This window comes from Capricornis sumatraensis, chromosome 19, assembly GCF_032405125.1.
Source record: "Capricornis sumatraensis isolate serow.1 chromosome 19, serow.2, whole genome shotgun sequence".
NCBI lineage: Eukaryota > Metazoa > Chordata > Mammalia > Artiodactyla > Bovidae > Capricornis > Capricornis sumatraensis.
This window is the reverse complement of record NC_091087.1, coordinates 50,991,519-51,017,926: the sequence shown is the minus strand read 5'-3', so window position 1 is coordinate 51,017,926 and position 26,408 is coordinate 50,991,519. Positions and strand designations below refer to the sequence as shown.

Here is a 26,408-nt window from a genome sequence, read left to right as displayed (position 1 = left end):
CTCTTTTGTCTCCTGCATTGGCAGGCGGGTTCTTTACCAGTAGCACCACCTAGGAAGCCCTTATAAGGTGCTGAGTGAGTGAGTGAAGTTGCTCAGTCGTGTCTGACTCTTTGCGACCCCATGAACTGTAGCCTACCAGGCTCCTCCATCCATGGGATTTTCCAGGCAAGAATACTGGAGTGGGTTGCCATTTCCTTCTCTAGGAGATCTTCCTGACCCAGAGATTAAACCCAGGTCTCCCGCATTGTAGGCAGATGCTTTACCGTCTGAGCCACCAGGGAAGTCCTATAAGGTGCTACTGGATGTTAATAAAAACAGCTGGAATCTTGGTGATCAGGGGACATGTGACCTAGCTCCTGGGCTGGCTCTAGGTCCATGCCTGCAGTAGAGGGAGGATGCAGCCCGGTGGTTATCCCGGGACCCCTTAGCAGGACCCTGACAGTGCTGTCTTATCACCGTTGCCTACAGCTCTTGGTTCCTGGGGTCTCCAGTAGTTATAATATCACCCACGTCAGTCTCAGAAGAAGAAAACCATTTGCGAGCATGGATCAGCCATGATTGACGCATAGTTTCTCTCTTAACATCAGCTATTCCTTTCAAAACTGCTTTTAGGAGACAAGGATCACAATCCCATTTTGGGTGATTTACAGATAGTCAAATAAAACAGAGCCTCAGAGGATGGAGAAATACTTGACTTTTATTTTTTTGATTTTGTTTGCCTACATTTTTGGCCTTTCTACATATTCTTTATTTTCTATTTTTACATTGTAAAGTTAAAAAAAAACATTTTTAAAACTTGACCACATACGTGTGCATATGTGCATGCACACACACAAAGGACAACTACATACAGAGGATTCTTTCGTAATAATCTTTGTTTTAAAAAAGTTAGTAGACTCAACAAGGATCTACTGTATAGCACAGGGAACTCTACTCAGTACTCTATAACAACCTAAATGGGAAAAAAATCTGAAAAATAATGGGTGTACACCTGAAACTAAAACACTACTGTAAGTCAGCTATCTAATCCAATATAAAATGGGTTAAAATAATAAAATAAAATTCTCTGGAAAAAAAAGCTACTGAAGCTGATTATAGATCTGATATTATCATGTAAATATTGTTCCATTATGTGTTCAATTTAGCTCTTAGAGATTTTTAAAATATCTTAAATTAATTTGGATTTGATTCTTCTAAGCCAGAATTTCCCAAGTGTATTTTGTTGAATACTACTGTTAAAAACCCCAGTGCTGGGAAAGATTGAGGGCAGGAGCAGGGGGGTGGCAGAGGATGATAAGGTTGGGTGGCATCACTGACTCAATGGACATGAGTCTGAGCAAACTGGGAGATGGTGAAGGACAGGGAGTACTGCAGTTCATGGTGTCGCAGAGTCGGACACAACTTACCGACTGAACAACTGTTCCCACATATTCACGGACATCTTCCATCAGCTCAGTTTGGAACACAAAGCACATTATCCATAGAACTCCCATCCCCAAACCTTCTTCAAACCCTAAAGACTTATGAAGTTCTGGAGATTCAGATGAGAAAGCAAACCTCGCCATCCTGACCGAGGGTTCCCAATAAATGATAATCAGCTGGTGTCACCCTATTCTATGTCATTCCTAACTGAGGCTGGTAACAAGAATATAATATTTACTACCACCAAGGACTATTCTAAAGCTGAAAGAAAAAGAATCTGGCCCAGATTTGCAAATATCTTTATCATCATGTAATTATTCATATTCCTATTTGACACATAACCCTAAGATTTTCTAAGACCTCTAACCACTTTTAAAAATTGAAAGTATAATTATCTTTCTGTTCTGCTTTCATCTCCAAATAATTTGGCCACCCTTAGTGCCGGAGAAAGAATAAAGATATGTTCCCACACTTTGCAAACAATCTTCCTATTAGCAGGCCCCAAACAAAAACTGCTCAACCACAGTGATACCGTTGCCCTATTTTCCTCCCTTCCCCTAGCCTTACCCTATGTGACCACACTAGGAGAATGTAGGTGTGAAGACAGGACACTCACCTAGCAACCCCACCCCCCAGAGATGCACAGGAAAATCAAACTTAAAAGTTGTGTGTGTAACACAGTGGATGAGCTGTGTAATTTTAAGTTTGTAGCCACAAGCCATGCTCACTGATTAGCCCCAAGCTGGGTAACTTCCAGGGTGCAGCCTGTCACTCATGGCCAACTTTTGCAGAACACTCACTATGTGCCAGGCACTGTATCTATAATTCTCACACCCATCTCTGTGCGAAGGACTGCTACCATCTCCATTTAGAGGGGAGGAAACTAAGATTAGAGGGTGAATAAATCGCCCAGGTCCACATAACTAAAGGCAGGGATTCAAAGCCACTAGTCTACGTTACACTAAATCATGTTTGTCTGTTTCGTTTCTGGTCTTCTCTGATCACAGTGGGAGTGCTGAGGCAAAACCGTGACCCCCCTTTGTATCTTGGTATTTTCTCTGTTCTCTGATCAAACTAGGTACTCAGTAAATATTTACTACACTGAAGCTTCAGTTTAGTATTTTTAAAGTTATTGTCTCATTTCCTAGATCCTGGTTACTTGAGATAATCAATTTTGTGATGAGAAAGTCCCCACTTATAATCAGTACTAGTTGTAGTCAGTTGGCTCAGTGGTAAAGAATCTACCTGCCAGTGCAGGAGATGCAGGAGCCACGGGTTCAATCCCTGGGTCAGGAAGATACCCTGGAGGGGGAAATGGCAACCCACTCCACTGCACCACCTGGGAAGCCCAGTAAATCTAAATATCATTTACGTAAACAGATAATTCAGATTGTGCTCAATGAAATTTATTTATCTTGCTTTAAATCTAAGAGGATTTTTATTGATAACACTCCCATACTCCTGTGTGGTAATACTCCTGATAAGCATGAACATTTTTCTTTAAAAACTTGGCCATTTTTCTGAACTATACAACATATAGACAGAAATACTAGCAGATGTTTATTAAACACCTTCTACATGCCAGGTTTTGTACTAAACATGTTTAACTACACTATCTCCTTCAATCCTCACAACATGCCTATCAGGAGACATTTTACTACTATTTTCTCTGTTTTTAAGGATGAAGAAATTGAGGCTTAGCGAGAACAAGAGGCTGTCTTAGCAAGAGGCTGACAATCAGTAAGTTAGCACATCAGGATGTGAGCTCAAAGTGGTTGGATGCCAAAGTACGTGCATGAAAAGAATCTGGCATGCTCTCTACATACCTAGAAAACATGGATTAAAAACAGGGCTGGACTGTGAGAAGAATGCATGTGAGTCAGTTCTAATGAGGTGGATGAAACTGGAGCCTATTATACAGAGCGAAGTAAGTCAGAAAGAAAGACACCAATGCAGTATATTAACGCATATATATGGAATTCAGAAAGATGGTAACGATGACCCTCTAACGCAAGACAGCAAAAGAGACATAGATGTAAAGAACAGACTTTTGGACTGTGTGGGAGAAGGCGAGGGTGGGATGATTCAAGATCATATGTGAAAGAGATCGCCAGTCAGGTTCGATGCATGAAACAGGGTGGTCAGGGACAGAGCACTGGGATGACCCTGAGGGATGGGACAAGGAGGGAGGTAGGAGGGGGGCTCAGGATGGGGAACACGTGGACACCCATGGCTGATTCATGTCAATGTATGGCAAAAACCACCACAACACTGTAAAGCAATTAGCCTCCAATTAAAAAAAAAAAAGAAAAAACAGGGCTGGAACACAGAGCTGAAAGGGGGCTCCAGTTCTGGGGTTCAGTGTGACTTCAGGAAGAATTTATTTGTACCTTCATTGACTCATCAGTTACTTCTTGAGCACCTATGACATGAAGGATTCAAACTTTACACTATTATTAGTGCACCCTGGATATACTATTATTAGTACTTGTTTTGGCCCATCTCTGAAGGATGTAGGATGCTTATACCAAATTTAATGGGATTTGAGCCTTTTCAAGAAAAATTTCAGGAGTTATTTTTCCAGACTGTGGCAAGTAAATAACCCTAACACCTCCTTCTGCTTTTCATACAATGAATTAAAGCAGCAATGATTTTTTAAATGACCACTTTGAAACTTTCACAACCACAAAATATTTTCTCATACTCAATTATGAACATGATTTTATATGACTTAAGAAGTTAATTCTGAATAATAACATACTTTTTCTCACAAAGTGAAATTCTAAGGCAACATAGTATTGTAAAATCATGATTTAGTAGTCACCCTCTGTGGTTCAGTTTTTCAATTTTGAGAATGGAGATTTGATAAAACACATATTCTTGAGTTCATGTGAAGATCAGTGAGATAATTTTGGCCAAACCACACGGAGATTCTCCAATGAAACCAATTTCATAAAGATGAAGTGTTAACTGAGATAGAAAATACATGCTAAGGTCAGAGTGATGATGCTGTGTCATCAAAGCTCAGCAACTTAGAAGACAGGAAGACAGCAGAGCCAACTGACTCCTCAGATATTAGCTTGCCAAATTAAATAAGGGACAAATGCATCTGTGTAATAAACCCTACTTTAAAACTTATGATTCACTCATATATACATTTCAGTCTTCGCCCAGGTCACTTACTAACAGAAGTTGTGAATGAACTTCCAACAGGAAAAGCATTTTCCTAATGTCAATGCTGATATCTTATCTGAGGTAAGGATATAGGAGAGGAGAACAACAAATCTCTGCCTCTCTCACCTTTCTTTTTAAATAAAAATACACTAAACCTTACATACGATTGTTTTACAGCTCAATTGATAAGGTGTGTTCCTTTTTTTTGTCCAAGAAAATTTAAAAGCAACTAATTTAAATATGCAAAATTATCTTGAGTTGTTCATACGTGAACTTAAAAGCCGTGCAACACAGGAAAATTAAGTAATTATGCCTCCAAGTTATTTACTGCAATTAAGCTCATTTATCATATGCAAATTAGTGCAAACTGGTCTCATTAGTTACTAAATTACTCAATATGAGCTGAACAATGTAGCACTCCAGTTTGTAATGAAAAATCCCTGTAGAGGCAAGCAGTATCAATTAAGCTAATTTGCATATGCAAATATATTCACTAACTTTCTCTTTTTCTATATTTAGTTTTACATTTTCTTACCATTCTGGATCATAGGGAAACTGCAGGGTCACTCCCCTTTTTCTCTGTCCTGTTTTATAGCTAGAGAACGTCTCTATTAGTTGAATTTTATTTTATTTTAGTACTGATGTCAAGCAGGATACCACTTGCCATCAAGGGCCATAAGGAGTAAGAAGATGAACCTTTCCTAGAGATAATCATTTCTTTAATACTTGTAAATTCCAATAAAATAATACGGGTGAAATTCCAATTCATCAATAAAATAGAAAATACACTTAATGTATCATTCTCTCTCATAAAAGTCTTTTGAAAACATTGCTATTAAATGTAAAATGTGATGTTGACTTGGCTAGGCCACATCTTAAGTAATAATTTTTATGTTCGTATTAGTCAGTTCTTGAGCTGTTTTAGGTATTACTCACTTTTCTCTGCCCAGATATTTGAACTGTACTAGTCAATCTTTTATTGTCTCTTGCTGGATCCAATGAAACAAGATGCTAATAACAGATGTTGCATTCTCCAGCCCCACCCCAACATGATTGTAAGTAGATCTTTTGCCTATAACCTAATTTCTCTAAAGAATCTTCTTAGTTTTCTACAATTGAGTGGGTCTCAAGACACTGAAGCGGTGCTGTCACTAGAAATACTTAAATGTTAACAGAAATATAAAGTGTCACAAGATATTTTGTTTCCCTTATTACACTGACTACAAATTTTTAAATATTTCTGATAAAGAACCTATCAGTTCAGTTCAGTTCAGTCGCTCAGCCATGTCCGACTCTTTGCGACCCCATGAATCGCAGCATGCCAGGCCTCCCTGTCCATCACCAACTCCCAGAGTTCACTCAGACTCATGTCCATCAAGTCAGTGATGCCATCCAGCCATCTCATCCTCTGTCATCTCCTTCTCCTCCTGCCCCCAGTCCCTCCCAGCATCAGAGTCTTTCCCAATGAGTCAATTCTTCGCGTGAGGTGGCCAAAGTACTGGAGTTTCAGCTTTAGCATCATTCCTTCCAAAAAACCTATACTTTCTCATTTATCTTAAAAAGAATTCTGCAGGCCCAAAACAGTGTGTAGACCAACCATGATTCCAGGGTATATCCTTAAACTATCTTCAAACTATGATTAAAGATGGAAGCATAGAAATTTAAACATAAATTCTAACATTATTTTGTTCTAAGTCTGATTCACAGCATTCCCTTTTAAACCTAGGCTCTTCTTTTACTTCTACTCTCTAATCCATGATTGAAGGTATTAAAAGAAGAAAAACCACAGGATTGAAATCTGACATTTCACTGAAGTCTGTAGTGTCATCCATTTTACACATGCAAATCTCTGATGACTTAGCCTATCAAATACAAAAATAGCAACATTTGAGATCCCTGTTCTCCATCCATTGTAAGAAAATATACACTTTAGTTATACTGGTCTGCTAAGGTGATGACCACAATCTATGTCTTCTATAAGAGAGTTGTTCTACTGAAAAATAATTCTTTCAAGAACAATTATTTCCGTAGTGATGCTGAGGAAGACAAGAGGTCATGTAACTCCTTTGCCCAGCCTTTTCTGGTTCACTCCCAGGGAGAGACCCTCAGGTGTTATGATATTGAAATGTTCTTGGTGATTTTCTCTTGGTTTCCCTCAAAGTGTCTGCTCAAGAGATTCTCTTTTAGTTTGGGGTTTGAATGCCCTGTAATTCAAACATTTCTTAATACCCAGAAATAATGCAAGGTTAATGAGTTACTATAGAAGGGTTCATGCAACATAGACAAGTTCAAAACTAACACCTTGGTGCCACACTTCCACCACTATCTCTCTTTAGGGAATTTTTTATAAAATATTTTTATTCTCTCAAGACTTCATTTAAAATAATTGCAGTTCTATATCATTTATATACAAACTTGTGGATATTTATGAGCATATTCATCCAACTCAGAAAGTTTCATTTACTATAATATCCAAAATTAGTTATGAATGAAAACCATTCTTCAATTACTTTATAAGTAACAGTTATTAGTAGTGATATGTATTACTCAATGTCAGTAACTTAACAGGCACCTTTCTGTAGTTCACCATAATGTATTCACGACAAATAAAAACATAAACCCTAAAAAATCTTCCACATACAAACTTTGATTTGATTGCTTTGTTTTGACACCTGTGAGGCAAGGCAATACTATGGAGTATGCAAAAACAATTCTATAATTTCACATAACAATTATATAAGCTTTATTTACAGAATAAAAAAAAAAAAAACCCTCAAACCCTTCTGCTAAGGGCATGCAAATAATTAAAGAACTCCATTCATAAATCTGGCACCTAAGGGAAAGTCATTCCCCTAGTTAATTTTACGAGTTACAAGGATGCTGTTACCATTTTCTGTTCCGTTAACTTTGATAAAGTAAAATATGAATATTCTATCTGGTCTCTAAACTGGGTAAGTAAAAGTAAATACCACTTATACTTTATTCATATTAAGGAATCATGAAGTGAGAACAATAATGCCTAGAGAGAACTTTTAAAGCAGGAACCAAATCAGTGCTGAGTCACAAGTACTACATTCAGGAAAAGAGCTCACATAATGGCTCAAAGTTCTTGGATTTTTCTCCTGTGTGCTTAGTCGCCCAGTTGTGTCCAACTCTCTGCGGCTCCATGGATTGTAGCCTGCCAGGCTCCTCTGTCCATGGAATTCTCCAGCAAGAATACTGGAGAGGGTTGCCATTTCCTCCTCTAGGGGATCTTCCTCCAGGGATTGAACCCATGTTTCTTGCATCTCCTGCACTGGCAGGTGGGTCTTTTACCACTAGTACCATCAGGGAAGCCTGGGACTTTTACTTCACCTGTCACAAACAGCACAATTCTCAATTTGACCCCTTGCCTCTAACTCCTCCGATTAATGAGTCACAGAAGAATAAAGGCAGCTAAAACGCCTCAGGCCCAATGCCCCTACCTCATAGTCATGCAGCCGCGAGGCTGACACCCCTTGACTGTCTCGCCTCTCCTGCAGAAGATGCCCCTGTGCTGAAATTCATACCTGAAACAGCTATAGGTTCACTGAGGCTACAATAAGGGTCACAGTATATACAGTTCAAACGGTGGCCCTAGAACTGGATGGTATGAAGCCTGGACCACGGCCATGCCTGTGTATACCAGAATTAGATCATTACATTGGAAAAGAACTTGGTAACAGTTTGATTTTTATATCGATAGAATCACCATTACATTTATTTCGCCCCTCTCAGTAGGAAAGAAGTCACATTTTAATGGATCTATAAAACTTCCTAAATTTTCTTAAGAGAATATACGGCTAATAAAATGTACCTTTACAGGAACTAAAGAGCCTCTTGATGAAGGTGAAAGAGGAGAGTGAAAAAGTTGGCTTAGTTCAAAAAACTAAGATCATGGCATCTAGTCACATCACTTCATGGCAAACAGATGGGAAAGAAATGGAAACAGTGGCAGGTTTTATTTTCTTGGGCTCCAAAATTACTGTGGATGGTGACCACAGCCACGAAATCAAAAAATGCTTGCTCCTTGGAAGAAAAGCTATGACAAACCTAGACAGCATATTAAAAAGCAGAGACATCACTTTGCCAACAAAAGTCTGTCTAGTCAAAGCTATGGTTTTTCCAGTAGTCATGTATGGATGCGAGAGTTGAACCATAAAGAAAGCTGACTGCCAAAGAATTGATGCTTTCAAACTGTGGTGCTGGAGAAGACTCTTGAGAGTCATTTGAACTGCAAGGAGATCAGACCAGTAAATCCTAAAGGAAGTCAACCTTGAATATTCATTGGAAGGGCTGATGCCAAAGCTGAAACTCCAATACTTTGGCCACCTGATGGGAAGAGCTGACTCATTGGAAAACACCCTGATGCTGGGAAAGATTGAAGGCAGGAAGAGAAGGGAATGACAGAGGCTAAGATGGCTGGATGGCATCACTGATCAATGGACATGAGTTTGGGCAAACTCTGGGAGATAGTGAAGGACAGGAAAGCCTGGTGTCCTGCACTTCATGGGGTTGCAAAGAGTTAGAAATGACTTAGTGACTGAACAACAACAATAAGATGCCCATGGCAAACACATATACTGCAGTACGAAGAATAGGTGGACCAGAAATTAAGAAGTCCTTAGCACGTTTTTCCACAAAACACCACCAGGGCTAGTATGGGGAACAGCAAGGCTTGGCACCTGATGCAGGGAATTCCGAGGTATTACCTGAGCCCCAGTTCTGGTGCTCAGAACTGATCTGTATTTTACCTTCCAGTTTCCATCAGTTCCCTAATTCTGTTCACTACAAATATAAAGTCTTGCCTTTCATAAGCTGCCTTTTAAAATGTCCTCATCATTTCTGGGGAAGTATTCATAATCTAGTCCTAACATCCTGGGTTCAAATTCAACTCACACTTAACTAGCTATGTGAGTTTAGTCATGTAATTGTTATGTGAGTTTTCTAAGAAATCTTAGTTTACTCAGTTTTAAGATATGCACAGAGTACCTGAATCACAGATACACATTGTATTAACTGATGATATAAGAGTAGTTAGCATAATACACAGAACTTAATACATACCAAAAATTCAATAAATTTAAGTTAAAATCAACCTGGCTTAGGCCTTTCCTCATTAAAACACACTTTACTTGGTATTTGAATTTGAAATGCAAAGTTATAATCAAAATATTCAATGGAAAAAAAAGATTAAATAAATTATGATACAGCCATAGTATAGAATGACATATAGCCATTAAAAATAATGGAAGCCTATCCTTTCCTAATGCAGACATGACCACTTGATATTGATTTTTTAAAAGTTGATTGCTAAAGAGCATATCATTGACCAATGCTTGACCCCATGAATCTCAGATTAATCTCAGATTATAAACATACTCTTAACAACATTAATACAAAATTCTCCTGTAACACTATCTTCTCCTCTCTAAACTGGACTTTACCACAAACATCCAAACACTTCTACCTTCTATCACTTTTTAGGTTTGTCTTCTGAACCTAAAATTTTACTGCAATGCTTTAACTGATGAAACCTATGACATCTTTTCAATATTTGTCCTCCTGAAGGATTTATATCGTCAGTCACCTTGATACTTCTTCCTTGCATGCTAAGTCACTTCAGTCATGGCTGAATCTTTGTGATCCCATGGACTGTAGCCCACCAGGGTCCTCTGTCCATGGGATTCTCCAGGCAAGAATGCTTGGGTGGGTTGCCATGTCCTCCTCCAGGGGATCTTCTTGACCCAAGGATCAAACCTGTGTCTTCTGCATTGGCAGGCAGGTTCTTTACTCTTATCTTTGTCTACTCCTTTCTACAAATAGCTGTGAAAAGGAGAGAAGTGAAAAGCAAAGGAGACAAGGAAAGATATACCCATATCAATGCAGAGTTCCAAAGAAAAGCAAGAAGAGATAAGAAAGCCTTCCTCAGCAATCAATGCAAAGAATTAGAGATAAAAAGGGAACATTTCATGCAAAGATGGGCTCAATAAAGGACAGAAATGATATGGACCTAACAGAAGCAGAAGATATTAAGAATAGATGGCAAGAATACACAGAAGAACTGTACAAAAAAGATCTTCATAACCCAGATAATCACAATGGTGTGATCACTCACCTAGAGCCAGACATCCTGGAATGTGAAGTCAAGTGGGCCTTAGGAAGCATCACTACAAACAAAGCTAGGGGAGGTGATGGAATTCCAGTTGAGTTATTTCAAATCCTAAAACATGATGCTGTGAAAATGCCGCACTCAATATGTCAGCAAATTTGGAAAACTCAGCAGTGGCCACAGGACTGGAAAAGGTAAGTTTTCATTCCAATCCCTAAAGAAGGCAATGCCAAAGAATGCTCACACTACCACACAATTGCACTCATCTCAGTTAAGTTCAGTTCAGTCACTCACTCAGTTGTGTCCGACTCTTTGCGACCCCATGAGTTGCAGCACGCCAGGCCTCCCTGTCCATCACCAACTCCCAGAGTTCACCCAAACTGATGTGCATCAAGTCGGTGATGCCATCCAGCCATCTCATCCTCTGTCGGCCCCTTCTCCTCCTGCCCCTAATCCCTCCCAGCATCAGGATCTTTTCCAATGAGTCAACTCTTCGCATGACGTGGCCAAAGTATTGGAGTTTAGGCCTCAGCATCAGTCCTTCCAATGAACACCAGGACTGGTCTCCTTTAGGATAGACTGGTTGGATCTCCTTGCAGTCCAAAGGACTCGCAAGTGTCTTCTCCAGCACTACAGTTCAAAAGTATCAATTCTTTGGCGCTCAGTTTCCTTCACAGTCCAACTCTCACAACCATACATGACCACTGGAAAAACCATAGCCTTGACTAGACGGACCTTTGTTGGCAAAGTAATGTCTCTGCTTTTTAATATGCTGTCTGGGTTGGTCATAACTTTCCTTCCAAGGAGTAAACGTCTTTTAATTTTACATCTGCAATCACCATCTACAGTGATTTTGGAGCCTTATCTCACATGCTAGTAAAGTCTTGCTCAAAATTCTCCATGCCAGGCTTCAGCAATATGTGAAACGTGAACTTCCAGATGTTCAAGCTGGGTTTAGAAAAGGCAGAGGAACCAGAGATCAAATAGCCAACATCCACTAGATCGTTGAAAAAGCAAGAGAGTTCCAGAAAAATATCTATTTCTGCTGTATTGACTATGCCAAAGCCTTTGACTGTGTGGATCACAATGAACTGTGGAAAATTCTGAGAGAGATGGGAATACCAGACCACCTGACCTGCCTCTTGAGAAACCTGTATGCAGGTCAGGAAGCAACAGTTAGAACTGGACATGGAACAACAGACTGGTTCCAAATAGGAGAAGGAGTACGTCAAGGCTGTATATTGCCATCCTGCTTATTTAACTTATATGCAGAGTACATCATGAGAAACACTGGGCTGGAAGAAGCACAAGCTGGAATCAAGACTGCCTAGAGAAATATCAATAACCTCAGATATGCAGATAACACCACTCTTATGGCAGAAAGTAAAGAAGAACTAAAGAGCCTCTTGATGAAAGAGAAAGAGAAGAGTGAAAAAGTTGGCTTAAAGCTCAACATTCAGAAAACTAAGGTCATGGCATCTGGTTCCATCACTTCATGGCAAATGGATGGGTAAACAGTGGAAACAGTGGCAGACTTTGTTTTTCTGGGCTCCAAAATCACTGCAGATGGTGACTGCAGCCATGAAATTAAAAGACGATTTCTCCTTGGAAGGGAAGTTATGACCAACCTAGACAGCATATTAAAAGGCAGAGACATTACTTTGTCAACAAAGGTCCACCTTGTCAAGTCTATGGTTTTTCCAGTAGTCATGTATGGATGTACGAGTTGGACGATAAGGAAAGCTGAGTGCTGAAGAATTGATGCTTTTGAACTGTGGTGTTGGAGAAGACTCTTGCTAGTCCCTTGGACTGCAAGGAGATCCAACCAGTCCATCCTAAATCAGATCAGTCCTGGGTGTTCATTGGAAGGACTGATGCTAAAGCTGAAACTCCAATACTTTGGCCACCTGATATGAAGAGCTGACTCATTGGAAAAGACCCTGATGCTGGGAAAGATTGAGGGCAGGAAGAGAAGGGGACGGCAGAGGATGAGATGGCTGGATGGCATCATCAACTCAATGGACATGAGCTTGGGTAAACTCCGGGAGTTGGTGATGGACAGGGAGGCCTGGCGTGCCGCGGTTCATGGGGTCGCAAAGAGTTGGACACGACTGAGTGACTGAACTGAACTCCTTTCTCATTTTCTATTTGCATTTTAAAGGAATGGCATGTATGGGGTTGCCTCTCCTCAGCCCTTTTCTTTCCTTGTTCCATATGATCTCCATTTGTCTGCAACTTGCTGCTTGATCTGAAGTACCATTCATCTACACAAATCAATAGTGCCCAACCTTGTTTTTACCCTTTGCCTTGATCTTTCTCTAGAAGATCAGATTCAGGTTTCCAACTGCTTACCTCTTACAGATTTGGTTATGTAATGAGATATCCCTTTCAGCCCCTCTTAGGCAAGAGTATCACTGGAACCTTTTATCAGGCTAGAAGATCTGGGATCACTGATAACTCCTACCATTCCCTAGCTTTTCATCTCCAATTCATACCATGTGCCATACCTGTGTCTCTATTCATAGAGGTTCTATCTCAGATAAGATCTTCATTTGGATATTAGACTTATAATAGTTTCCTAAATTGTCTCTTTATAATAGCCTCTCATAACACAGAGGATTCCTAGATTGTATTTTAATAGTAACACCAGAAACAAACCAAAGGTTTATCTTGTCCCTCTCTTGTATGAAAGCCTTCTCCACAGGCTTGTTGCTGATTACAGCATCCTGGCGTGGCTTACTGGGCTTGTACAGTATGGCTGGTAAGTTCTCCATCTTTATCTCGTATGTGCTCCTCTGCGTATGTGAAATAGCCATCAAACTGAACATCTTAACAGTCCCCAAACAAGATCTATTATGAGCTGCCTCCACGCTTTGTGCTCTACATTTCTTTGCCTGCAGTGTTCTTCGGTTGTCTTTGGCTAGTAAACTCCTATTCATCCATCAACAATTTTGAGTGGTCTTCTCTGATGCTTTGTGGCAAATTCAGAGCCTCACTCTTTTACAGGCCCCTAGTAAAATACTTGACCAGTGTGATGCTTCTCACTTTATGGAATCTCCTGGTTCTTTAACCAAATGATTGCAAGCTAGTTAAGGAGAGCAGCCATGTGCCTACTACAGCAAATTATGTTGTTACTAAGTATTCACTCTTTTTCTTTTTTGGTAGTGATGGTATACTATGATGTGAGAGACTATGCCAACCTTGTTGACCACACAGGTTTGTTCACCCCCTCCCCCACCCCGATATTTACAAACAAAAGAAGGGTAGGGGAGAAAGAAGAAAGAATTTACTCCAGGCCCCATGAATCAACCGGATTCAACTATGGAACCTCCTAAAGGAAAAATAAGGAAACCATGTTACCCAAGCAGACTACTGAGAAACCTTGAGTGCGGTATATAGATCTATGGGTTCAAGAATTAGAGGAAGCCCTTTTTGTTACTACTACTTCCCTATCCATTCCTATCTGCAATTTTAGCGTATCATTTTGAGAAGCATACAGATTTCCTCCCCTCCATAACCTCTAGTTTTAGAATCTAATGATAGGAGTTTCTCGTTTCTATGACAATTTCAAGACTGTCCAGTGCAACCACACTTGGATGCCTGACTTTCTTGAAAGCATCTTTACAAAGCCATCTATACTTCGAAGGCTAAAGGTTTTGAGTGTGTTGGAAATGCAGACAGCTTTATTTGTAAGTTTTGTTATATGGAGGCAATTTCTTTTTCTATTCAACTTTCACCCCTTTCTCTTCTTTCTATACTCTGAAGACACACAGAATGGATCTAATCCTCCTTTTTTTTCTTCTTTTGGGATGAGGGCTTCAAATAGATAAGAGAGGATATTAATGTCCCTTTTATGCCATGTATTTCCCACACTTAACTTCACCATGCCCTTTGCCACATCTTATGTAACACGATTTCCAGTTCAGGCACTCATCTAGTTATTCCACTCCAAATGACATCCAGCTGTCTATGTCCCCTTCAAGAGTGCTGTTTAAGTCAGGGGTGACCAAACCAAAGAACAGGAGAGTTCAGCAGTCTCATGTAGATCCTTCATTCTCTTACGGGAGTCCAGTGTTGAACTGCAACTGGGGACAGTCACTCTTTATTTCTACACTGCTCTCACTGAGCTTACATTTACACTCTTAAGTTTTTTATTGTAAATTAGATTTTAATTCTTGCAGCTCCTGAGTCTCCCTCCCTACAAAACACTGAACACAAGATTTCCAGAGAGAATTTATAGGATAATAGGATACCACTGGAATCATTTCTCTCACTGACAAAATCTTACACACCGATGGCTTCAGAATATAAATAGGAGTTGTCCTGGATCACATCAGAATCTAACAATGTACAGTTGGCCCTCTGTATCCACAGATTCGACCAACCACGGATCAAAAATATTTGGAAAAAATCCAGAAAGTTCCACAAAGGAAAACATACACTTGCCACATGCTACCAATAATTTACATAGCATTTGGACTGTATTAGGTACTGTAAATAATTTAGAGATGATTTCAAGTATCGAAGAGGACAAGCATAGGTTATATACAAATACCATGTCATTTTATATTAGAAATTTGAGCAACCACAGATTTTTCTGTCCACAGGGGTCCTTGAACCAACTCCCCTCACATACAGAGGAACAGTGGTGTATATGGTATCACTCATAAAAAACTTATAACAGAGATTCTGAACAAAAATGTACAGTGAAGAGGGAAATAAAAATGCAAAGATCTAGAAGGAAATATCCTTCCTGTATCCCTGAAACTTATCTACTACAAAGGTAATTCAAAACTTTATGTGCACAATAGGATAGCATTTCCTAAGGTGTAGTTCAAGAAACATAGTTCTATGGGATGTACATATATTAGTGGAGAAATGAGAAAGATCAAAATAAATAAAAATAAATAAGGACCTTTCAGGCCTTAAATTTACAAAGGTGAATAGTGACATCTCAGACCTAATAAAGCATCAAAATGATCTCAAATGGTTGTTAAAAGTAACAAATTCCTGGATTTCACCCTGAAGACCCTGATTTACTAGGTCCAGGAGAGACCCAGGAATTTGTCGTTTGAACAACTGTCTCGATGACACTGAAGCTGTCAGCCAAGGAACCATTTTGGAGAGTCACTGGGGTTTGACCATGGACGACCTGATGAAAGCAGTTTTTTTAGGGTATATATTTTCAGAAATTACATGCTAGATTCAGTACCACTTTGGCTATCTAGAAAATGAAAGCACCATAGAGACCTTTTTTTAAAAAAATTACTCTGAGTGGACAGGAGTTTATAGTTTAGCTTTGTTTTCACCCCAGACCTTATCTAAGGAAAGGAACCATCTTTTTCCAATAAGATGCCCAAACACCCCAAATATGTCTGTTTCTTCAATGCCAGGTTAAAAATGAATCTTACATGTACAAAATAAAAAATAAAAGCTTTGGCCATGGCAACACTTATCCTGGAAACAGAAGCCATGTAGAATGATGAGTCAAGTTAGTGATTTGCAAAATCTTAACAGAAAAAGTTCTGAATAAGTGAGGTGCTAAGTTTGGGATACATTTTTTCCAAGACTAAATAACTCCAGGTCCACGCCTAGTCACCCTCATATTTTTCATGAAAGTCACTGGAAAGATCAAATTATTAATATCCGTCTCCTCTTACTTAAACACATACTTTAACATCTCATCCTGACAAAGCTGGTACTTTGGGAAAGCTAACATTAGGGTGGGAAGCACTTATGAATACAAACTTAAGCAAAGAACAACTGAAGTTTGGCAACACATAAAAATGTCACATACTTTCACAACAAAACTTTGCTCTTCCAAAAACAAAATATAGCTCCAAAGACACACACATATGTTCACTTACAAATGCAGCACACACAATCATTCTGGGAACAGCCAGCTACTAGACATTGTGCATCAACTCAATAGTGCCGTTCATCTCAATTATTATAGCACAAATAATACTTGCCCTCCCTTTCTCATTAATATTCTCTCAAGGGATGGCTTTCTAGAAAGAAAAAAAAATTCATAAAAATTTCATAATTCCAAGCTACAATAGCAAGTCATACCCATAGCTGCAATAAAAGGCTTTTTCATAAAAAAGACTAAACATGTGGATTTTTCTTAGCAAAATGTAAGCAAGCTTTTTTCATTTAAAGGTACCTGTAAAATGTGACTTCCCAAATGTGCTTCAAATACTTCAATGGCCAGTGCACTGGGGCTTCTCCTTCGTTGTGCACCTATAACTTAAAGAAAAAAAAAAGAAAAGAAAAGAAAGAAAGAAAGAAATTAAGTGGGGGCTCCAATTCACACCTTCAGCTTCATTTCTCTTTAATTGTATCACTAGATAGCTACTATAGCTCTAAGATCTAAGAGAATCACAAGCCAGTTTTAACTCTGATTCTCAGTTGCCTGAGCAAATCAGAGCTGAGGCTGAATTTTCATCGTAGAATATCAACTTCTACAAACATTAAAATCAGATTTAATGTTTTTCTTTTTGGACTGTTTTCCCTATACTGGAGCAAAAAAACATAGGAATGTTCACAATAAAAAAAAATAAGTTAGTAAGCTGCTTTTCTTAAAATTTAGGTATTGTTATTTTTAAAGCAAATACATATTTCCTTTCCTTCCCAGAGAAACCTGAACATTTAATGTCCTCTAGGCCAGGAAAAAAGCAAACAGGATTTTTTAAATGTTCTAATGCAATATCTTTATCATAATTTAATAAGCACAACATGTTGGCTAGGAGATTCTCATTAGTGACTGTTTGCGCCAGTGTTAAGTATCTCAGAATGGCTGGATTTCATATTTACTGAACATTCACGTGTAACTATTCCTACAGGACCCGCAGGAAGCCCAGGTGGAAGCTTGTTTAGCCTGTGCCTCTCAGCTCAGTGACTGTTTCCTTATCTGAATACTTCTGTTCTTCTGCTAAGGTATAGTTAGTCTTTCTGTTCCTAGCATGTGTTGTCTGCAGGCACATACACCCAGAGAGCCTCCAGATCCTTAACAGAAGGGCTTACTGCATGATATTTACGGGATCCAGAATTGTGGGTCATTGCTTCACAATTTCTTTCTTTTTTATGCACGGGGTCATGATTTGCTTTGAAATCTGTTCTAGCTATTTTTCCAGTTTTAAAGAGTCCTCAAACATAAAAACCTAATTTGCTTTCCAGCAATTTATGAAAGAAAATATTCAGAACTTTTCCATATTTCAAACAAATACATCCCTCACCTCTTCCTGCTTTTCTTAAAAATTGTATGACAAACCTCGATTCCCTCAAATCTAGACACTATGAATTGAAAATAAAATTAAACCCCCTACTTTCTTTCTTCTCCAAACGCTTTCAGCTAGTTGACAAGACAATACCAGCAAAATGCTGGTGGGATAATTCTGTTATGTCTCAGTTATTACTAAGTCAGTTAGTTAGATCCATACCTTAGTAGGGATTATAATATAAGTGTACTTAGGATTATTGTGCTGTGCAAAAGTAGGCAGTTCCCCCCTGCAATTGTGAGCTAATGTCTGCCATGTCGGAAAGGCACTTTGAAACTAGTATGAGTGGTAAGTATCACTATTACTTGCAAGAGGAAATAAAAAGGGGATTTTTTTTTCCAATGGGAAAATTTATAAAATATAATTGAAGAGTGATTATTATCAAGGAATATTCCAGTTGGAAGGGACTTTAGAGATCACTATTCTAACTTCTTCATTTGCTTCAGAAGCAAAACACATAACTAATAATCTTAAAATAGAAAAAATCAATCTTCTACCCTAAGATTAATCATTACTATAAGTATAGACATAAGATTTTTAAAATTTTAATATTAAGATGTACTTAAGACAGTATTACTGGGTGTATGTGCATTTCTGATTAATTTCCTATTCTAACATGCACATTACTCCCTTCAAAACTCCTTTGGCATTTTTGATAATGCAGCTGTCTTGCTGAATACTGTTTTCAGTTTCTAGAGTGTTAATTGCACATTATGGTAGCTTGGTGTGAATGATCCCACATGAATAAAATCTGCAGTTCTCTCTCTTTTTTTTTAAAGATCGTTGGGGGGAGGGGAGCTTTGGAGAGGCAGAAGGGGTTGTTGAAAAACTTCAAAAGTGTCCACTCTGTTATTGAGGCAGTAATTAGGATTCAGAAAGCTCTTTATTAATAGTTTAAAATTTGGGGGCATTTCAGGACTTCCAATAATGAGGTTTAAAATAAACCCCTGTAACTCACAGAAAAAAATGGACTGATCTCAGAGAACATATGCTATTCTCCAAAGAACTGGATTAAGAGGGGGGCAGCAGAGTAACAGCCACCAATCTATTGAGGACCTTGAAACATCACAGGAAATGAAAGGAACTTGTTCATTCTCTAGAAGGTCCCAGGAGTTTGCTCCAATAACAACCACCTTCCTGAAGCATGAACTATACTGCAGAACTATACCGGGTTCCTGCAGAGGTAATTTAAGCCTGGCCATTGGTGGCCATTCTTTTCTTGCCTTCCCTCAACTTAGGGCTCAGCTGTTCTTTAGGTAAGTGGTGCAAATGCATACATAATTAGGAATTTTATTTTTAAAGCTTATTAGTCAGTCTGGGGATCCCACATGCCTCCATCAGGTCTTCTGTCCCTGAGTCCTACACCTGCCTGATTAGTTTCCTTTGTTCTTCAGATCCTCTATAGAAACCCGAGTGTGCATTCTAGTACATGCTAGCATAACACACAAGAATCTTGTAAGTGGTTTCATGCTTTTCCCTTCAATGGCATTTTTATTACACTAGAACTTCTCTTGATTTATATGTTTTGCACTTATGCAGGTGATGTGGGGCTGTAATGACAGTTCCTAATTTTACAACCAACATAAATATGTTAAACAGGAACCCATTATGCCCCAGGTAGAAGCCCAGCTCTGACTTGAAGCCTTATTGGTAACTGAATAGATGTTAAATGTGTACTTTTTATCTTGTATTTTTCATCCCACCACATTTGGGATTTTGAGTACTGAGATAATAATCTGATAATTCAGGAACAATACAAACACAGTTATTTTGTTCCTCTATGTTAATCTCATTGTGTTTATGGAGTATCATTTATGCCTAAAGAAAAACTAAAGAGGCACTTCCTCAGTGAGGGTCATCATTCTCAGAAAAGTAATACACTGTTTATGAAGTTCTCTCAGACTGCTGTGTTTTGGAAGTGGACAGTTTTTAAAACCACTTGGTAGCCCCCACACACTGCATACTTGGTATTGCTATACAGGTTAATGTTTAATCTGCAGACACTTCAGTCATTTGTCTGTTCAATTAAAAGACAATGCTTTGAAATGTAAAGAATAATAAATCAACCAAAAAATGCATAGCACATTGCTAAATAAATGGAACCTGTAATCCTATATCTGTGAGGACTATATCTCAGTCACTGACAGTGATGAGAATTATATAATTTGAACAGGTTATATAAACTGGTAAAATAAAAAAAAAAGCCACAGTAATTCAAATTCAATTCAGAAATTACTGAGTACCTATGTGATGCTGAAACTTGCTAGCCACTGTAGGGTAACTCATAAACCTCATAAACATTCCATGAGAAAATTTTAAGCAATTCAAAACAAACCTAGGCCCAGCATAACATGATCAAGAGAACAACACGATCATCTCATGTTTCTCAAGGGTTACAGATAAAACACCTAGAGTTTTAAGAGACTTTAAATGGAAGCAATGTATAGGGAGAAAGATTTTTTAAAATTGACTGAAGAAATTCTGATTGTCTCAGAAATATAAAATGATATGATGAATCATTAGGATTGCACATTTGGCCTTGCTCTCATTAAAAAATGGAAGGAAAAAAAAAAAAAGACAGACAGAAGAAAACCCCAATCTGAAGCATGTATCTGAAAAATTCGTTTTGTCCCTCAATGGTGTCAGCAAAAATAACCTAGACTCTTCCACATAACCTTGTGAGGTAGTCTTTGAGAATTAATTAAGTGCAATAAAAGACAATCCCTCTTTGGGGAAATACACCACACACTCCCAGTCATATTCCTAACCAGTGCCCGTCACCTTCAGGGATGCACAGACGCCAGGAAGGCTGAGGATTATCGCTCAGTGGGAGTTTGACCTATTCAGACAAAAGGTCAGCTTGCCATTGAAGAACCCATTAGAAAACAGAAGCAGGCCAGCTCAGTGGACACACGTAATGAACAGCGGAAAAGTCATGAGCCTTTCTTGCCTTGCGTCCTGCGTTGCCCTTTTCCCCCTAACCCTCCCTGCCCCCGCTTCCAGAGCCGCCCCAGCCCCTCCCTGCACAGTTCACACTGGGAAGGGAAACCACAGGCAGCAAGAGAGAAGGGGTGCATTATTTCAGGGATCTCTTGAAAAAGATACTCAAAAATGAAGAAGAGGATGGCACTGGGAGGCAGGGTTGCCAAGAAATTGTTTGATTTGGGAAACGTTGTCATTAGCAGATAGGGAATACCATTTGGGGGCTATTTTCTCATCCAACTGTCCCTCCACGGGGAGCCGAGCGGCAGGATGAGTGAATGTAGCCTTAACGTTCTGCAGGTGGTATTTCAAGAGTGGAGTCATCCACCGAGGCAAGTTTGGTGGGTACCCTCAGAATCTGTTGTGTACGAGGCAAGACTGTTCCTACACTGAGCTTGGGGGAAGAGCAGACTAAAGGAAATCCCGGACGTCACGCCCTGGGCTTTAGCACTTGGGCTAAGCAAAGTCGGAGTCTGGGAAAGAAAAGAGTACAGAATGCTTAATGAGTCTTCCCATGACTACCAAAGAGAAGAAAAGGGATTTCCCTTGAGGAATGTCAATTAGCCTCCCTCACTGTAGGGCAGATGAAGCCAGGGAGGGTTTGCTCAGAAGTCTCAGAAGTTTATGAAGGATATAGTTGTGTATATGTGTATGTGTGTCTCCCTATAAAAATAAACATTGATATGCTTTTATTGACACTTGTTCTTACCGCTCCATCTACTGCCCAAATGCACAGTTTGTACCCTTTCAACACTAAATTCCTCACTGTTCGTGCATGCCCTAAACACTGGTGGAATTTCAGGTTGCGATGGGGAAGATGCCCTGGAATAACCAGTGGTAGGTACCTGATTAACCCAAACAGCAGAACTAAAATGGAAACTGTTGCCAAAAGCCTGATGTGTGGAGTTTCCACACACTACGTGAAGCGAATGTCTGAAAACAGAGAACAACGACACTTTTTCAATGTATTTTCACCAAGATAAGTTTTTTGCCCCTTAAAATACAGGATAACTGAGAACCAGCAAAAAAGAAACAGGGACAGGTATTGTTGATCTGGCATTTGAATGGTAGGTTAACATTAAATAATAAGAAAAAAAAAACCCTCCCATATTCAAAAACAGTGTAGTATGGGTTTATTTTTAAATTCATATCCAGAATGTTCTAAAAAATACATTTTTATAATTCATATCTCAAGCATATCAACACATTATATTACCAATTTAGACAAAAAAGGTATTTCATCTATTAAATTAACTGAAACTCTAAGAAGTCTTATGCTGATTCAACAATTCTTTGATGCAACACATTTAAATTTCTCCCACAATTTAAAGATGCATTGAATATATTCAGGAAAAGCATTAAGGGTGATAAGACCGTGAGAGTATTAATATTTACAAATGAATGGCTGGATTTAAGAAGAAGGAATCGAACCCTGTCTCCTTTATCAAAAAAAACCTATCTGTATGGCTACACCTAATACAAACTAAGGGGAACTGCACAAAACACTGATCTGTTTAAACACGGATGTGTTTATCATGCACTTCCTATCTTCTGAAGAACTTATACAGTATTCACATATTTTTGAACACTTTCTTTAAGAAACTTTTCTTCATCAAAATGGTAAACTGCCTAAAAGTGAAATGGCACCCAAGTGTTACTTTTATAAGTCTTAAAAATGTTGCTTGTATGAATTACACGGACTTCTTTTCAGTACGAAGTTTTCATTTTAAAGAGTCATTTTGCCCACTTGCCTTGCTTTTCCTTTGAAGGAAATGAGAGTTATCAAAGCAGGTGTTTCTTCATCTGTAGGCAGGGAAAGAGGAAAATATCTGTGTTCTGACAATCTAGAAGTTACTACAGGACCTATTATAGGTGCCTTACATGGGTTACACAGAAGTTGATCAACACACTTCTTGAGAGGACCCAAACTTCTGCTTGACAAGGACATTCTTAAGGCAATGGGGTAAGCTGCTGTTTGGAGCGATAGCACTAGAGGTGATGATGAAGTGCTGACAGTCAACATCTTTGAGGTCAGAAACCTCAGGAAAATACAGGCATGAGCCACAGCCTAGGCTGAAGGTTGGTGAGTGGGGTACCTCAGGGGAATCCTCAAGAAATGCATGGAGGTATAAGGGCAGGATTGAAGGAACAGATGAGGGTATGCTTTATTTCTTGATTCTTGCAAAGTAATTGTTGCAAATTCAAACAGGACTCTCTAACAACAGTAGGCAACAATCATTTCAATTTAACTTTCTTAAGCATTCTCATAACAATGTATATAAAAAACAGTCATTTTTACAGGACTTGAAATCCAACCACAACTCCAAGGCTTTTCTGAATGCATTTTTTGACTTTAACAAAGTGATGCTGCAAGGGCTTGCTTTGGATCCAGAGCTTAAACTATTTAATTCCCTTTATACAGTGAAGAAAATGAGAATTTCCTCTTTGTATTTACAAAATTTAAAAAAATAGATTATGACTAATTCTTGTCTTTGGATTTCCAGCAGAGATATAGGGTATCATCAATTGCACTCCCTCTCAATTTGGAAAAGTTTGAAGGGTGAGGCAGTTACAAAGTGACTTAAGAACAGAAACTATAGAACAGGAGAACGTCTGAGTGGCAGAGGGTCTTGATTTTTATCTAAAGTGAGCTCAGCAAAAGTCATCAACTAATTCATTCTGGGTTCAGGGCTACAGCAGAAAACACTTACTGAGCCTCACCATGAGGCAGGCACATTGCTGGGCCCTGAGAACACAGAGATGACCAACAGAGTCCACTGAGTGAGGCAGTCTTGTGTGATAGGAGGGCCCAGCAGGCTGCAGGGAGTGGCATTGCAGACACCAGCCCAGGCTCCAAGCCAGAACACGTGCCTGAGGTGGGCAGGTGCTCTGCCCGAACACCATCTGAAGCTCTGCTTCTGAGCTGCTTCTTTTCTTGTTGTTACTGTTGTTCTTGTTTCTCTTCTTCCTATGATAACCTTCTTCTACCAATCACCTACCCCATTAAGTCATGAAGGACCGAGTACTCGCCGACCACAGCTTTCAAAGGGAAAATTAGAGAGGACACATCTAATTTGGGATCTGAAAGCAGCACACACTACACTAAGCTGGATACTTGTCCTTTAATTGGTAGAAATGACCTCCCCCAATACTATGCGAAAACTGTTTTTGAGAAGTTGAAATTTTTAATGGGGGTTAGGTTTGGTATGCTCCCTCAATAGAGGCTGAAAAAAAAAAAAAGGATTATTGTACTTTGATTTTGCAAAATGTCTTAAAAGCCTTTTTCAGTTGAGCGCCATTGTGAGACTGTCAGCCCTTCTGACCTCAAAGACACACACAGTTAGTGTCATGACTTTGCCCAGTAGGAAGGAACTAGAGATTATCATTGAATTGGTATGGTGTCAGTCAGCATGTGTGCATGCGAGGTCGCTTCTGTCGTGTCTGACTGTTTGCAACCCCATGGATTATAGCCCGTCAGGCTCCTCTGTCCATGGAATTCTCCAGGCAAGAATAGTGAAGTGGGTTGCCATTTCCTCCTCCAGGGGATCTTCCCGACCCAGGGATTGCAACCGCATCTCTTACGTCTCCTGCATTGGCAGGTGGATTCTTTACCACTATCCCCACCTACACTTAGTGGTAAAAGGAAAAAGTTCACATCTGTTATCTTGATTTTTTCCCCCCAAGTCTGATCCCAAAGCTTCATGTTATGACAACTGTAACATCTGCTACAAATGCTGAGGAAGTCAAGCACAACCTTATTACTTCCATTCTAATGCTCCATCCATCCTTCGGGCTTTCCAAGGCCACTAATATGGCAGGGGGGCTAGGAAAAACTGGCTCTGTAGGAAGTAGCTTGTGTCTCTGAGATAGAAAGAAGGCAGTGTCTCTGGCCCTTTCCCCTTCTCTCTCTCCTGTTCATCCACTCATATATTCATATTCACATTCTCTCACATGCTAGCTCACTCTTGGACCCCATCAATGCTTAGTGGTGTGTTTAGAGACTTTCTGACAAAGAACAGAAAAAAATAAATAGTTCCATGAAATAGTGGGCTGTTGACACAAAGGACATGATGCTACAATTATAACAGCACCTGCTACTGAAAAAGTCACTGACTGATTTCCAGAGCTCAACCATTTCAGACCATGGCAATATATTTATTTATGAAAAACTTAGTGAACACTTAAAATATGGAAGATATTAACTTCATAGGCCTAGGAGCTAGCGATATAAGCCAGGTTCCCATTTCCATTTCTGAATGCTTTCTTAATATGTCAGCAGAAGAAAGCTAAAAGCCTCCATGTGAAATTTGTGTTGAGTCTCTAGTTTTAGCTGGGTACCATGTCAATGGATATAAAAATGAAAGCACCATCCTGACCCTCCAGGTGACCAGAGTCTAGTGTGAAGACATATACATAAGCAAATAAATAAAATCCAATGAATGTGTGACTCTCAACTCTCAACTCTGGATTGGGCCGGGGAGAGCAGCGGCTTCAGCACAGGGGCATGCCAGAAGTGTGAGTGGAGAGTGAGGCCACATAGACAATGAGCTGTAGCAGCCAGGACCCTGGGATCCACTGGCTGGACATGGAGGCCAGAACAACTTCACCTTTGCCTAGCTACACATGCAAGGTTCCAGGCTCACCACCCGGCCAGCTCCAGCCAGCTTTTTCTCAAGCTGCAATCCCAACGGACTGTCACACTCATAAAGGCACTTGCATGTCTGGGTGCCACACTTTTACCACAACTTCCTGGGGCTCAACATTATAGCTTAACAGTCACACAACTACATCCAGGAGGACCAAGCTTCACTCAGCTCTGTCTGAAAACCCAGACTTTACCATTCGACCACTTGCCCTGCCTGTGTCCAAGTTCCTCAAGTGCACGCCGACACCACAGCAGTCAACCGGGTACTGTGTGAGGCAATCGGTTACCAAATGGATTGTCCCGTCACCTCAGAGCTCTGACGGGGATCTTCCTGCCACAGGTCTCTTACTGAGGCCATCAGATTCCTCCCCAAGGTGCTCTCTGCCCTCCGCTTGCCTGAGTTCAATGGAAAGACTCATGTTATTGGGAAATAGCTGCACACAGAGGAAAGGATTTGGGTTCTGGAGTCAGGCTGACCGAGTATGAAATTCTCCATTTATCTCTATTAGCTGGGTGGTCATGGACACATTAGGCTCTGGGGACCTCAGTGTCTCATTGTGTCAAGGGGAGATGCTGTGAGGACACGTGACACCCCCCACTCTGCTTTTATTTCCCTCCTAAAACTTGTTTGCGTGTTGCCTCTCTTCTCAATTAAGGACGTTCCCAGTGGCTCAGTCGGTAAAGAAACCGCCTGCAATGCAGGAGACCCAGCTTTGATCCCTGGGTTGGGAAGATCCCCTGAGGAATGGGATGGCTATCCACACCAGTATTTTTG

General features: G+C 39.7%; 1 protein-coding gene across 2 annotated transcripts in view; it reads right to left on the bottom strand.

Moving 5' to 3' along the window:
- NPAS3 (neuronal PAS domain protein 3) overlaps positions 1–26,408 on the bottom strand; it is a 956,265-nt gene that overhangs the window by 471,069 nt on the left and 458,788 nt on the right. The window contains exon 4 of one of the 2 annotated variants that reach the window (XM_068991246.1): positions 16,893–16,969. In XM_068991246.1, coding sequence (XP_068847347.1) covers positions 16,893–16,969 — 77 coding nt within the window. Of the gene's footprint in view, positions 1–16,892; positions 16,976–26,408 lie in introns of both variants that reach the window. The other variant, XM_068991247.1, reaches the window with a different exon arrangement.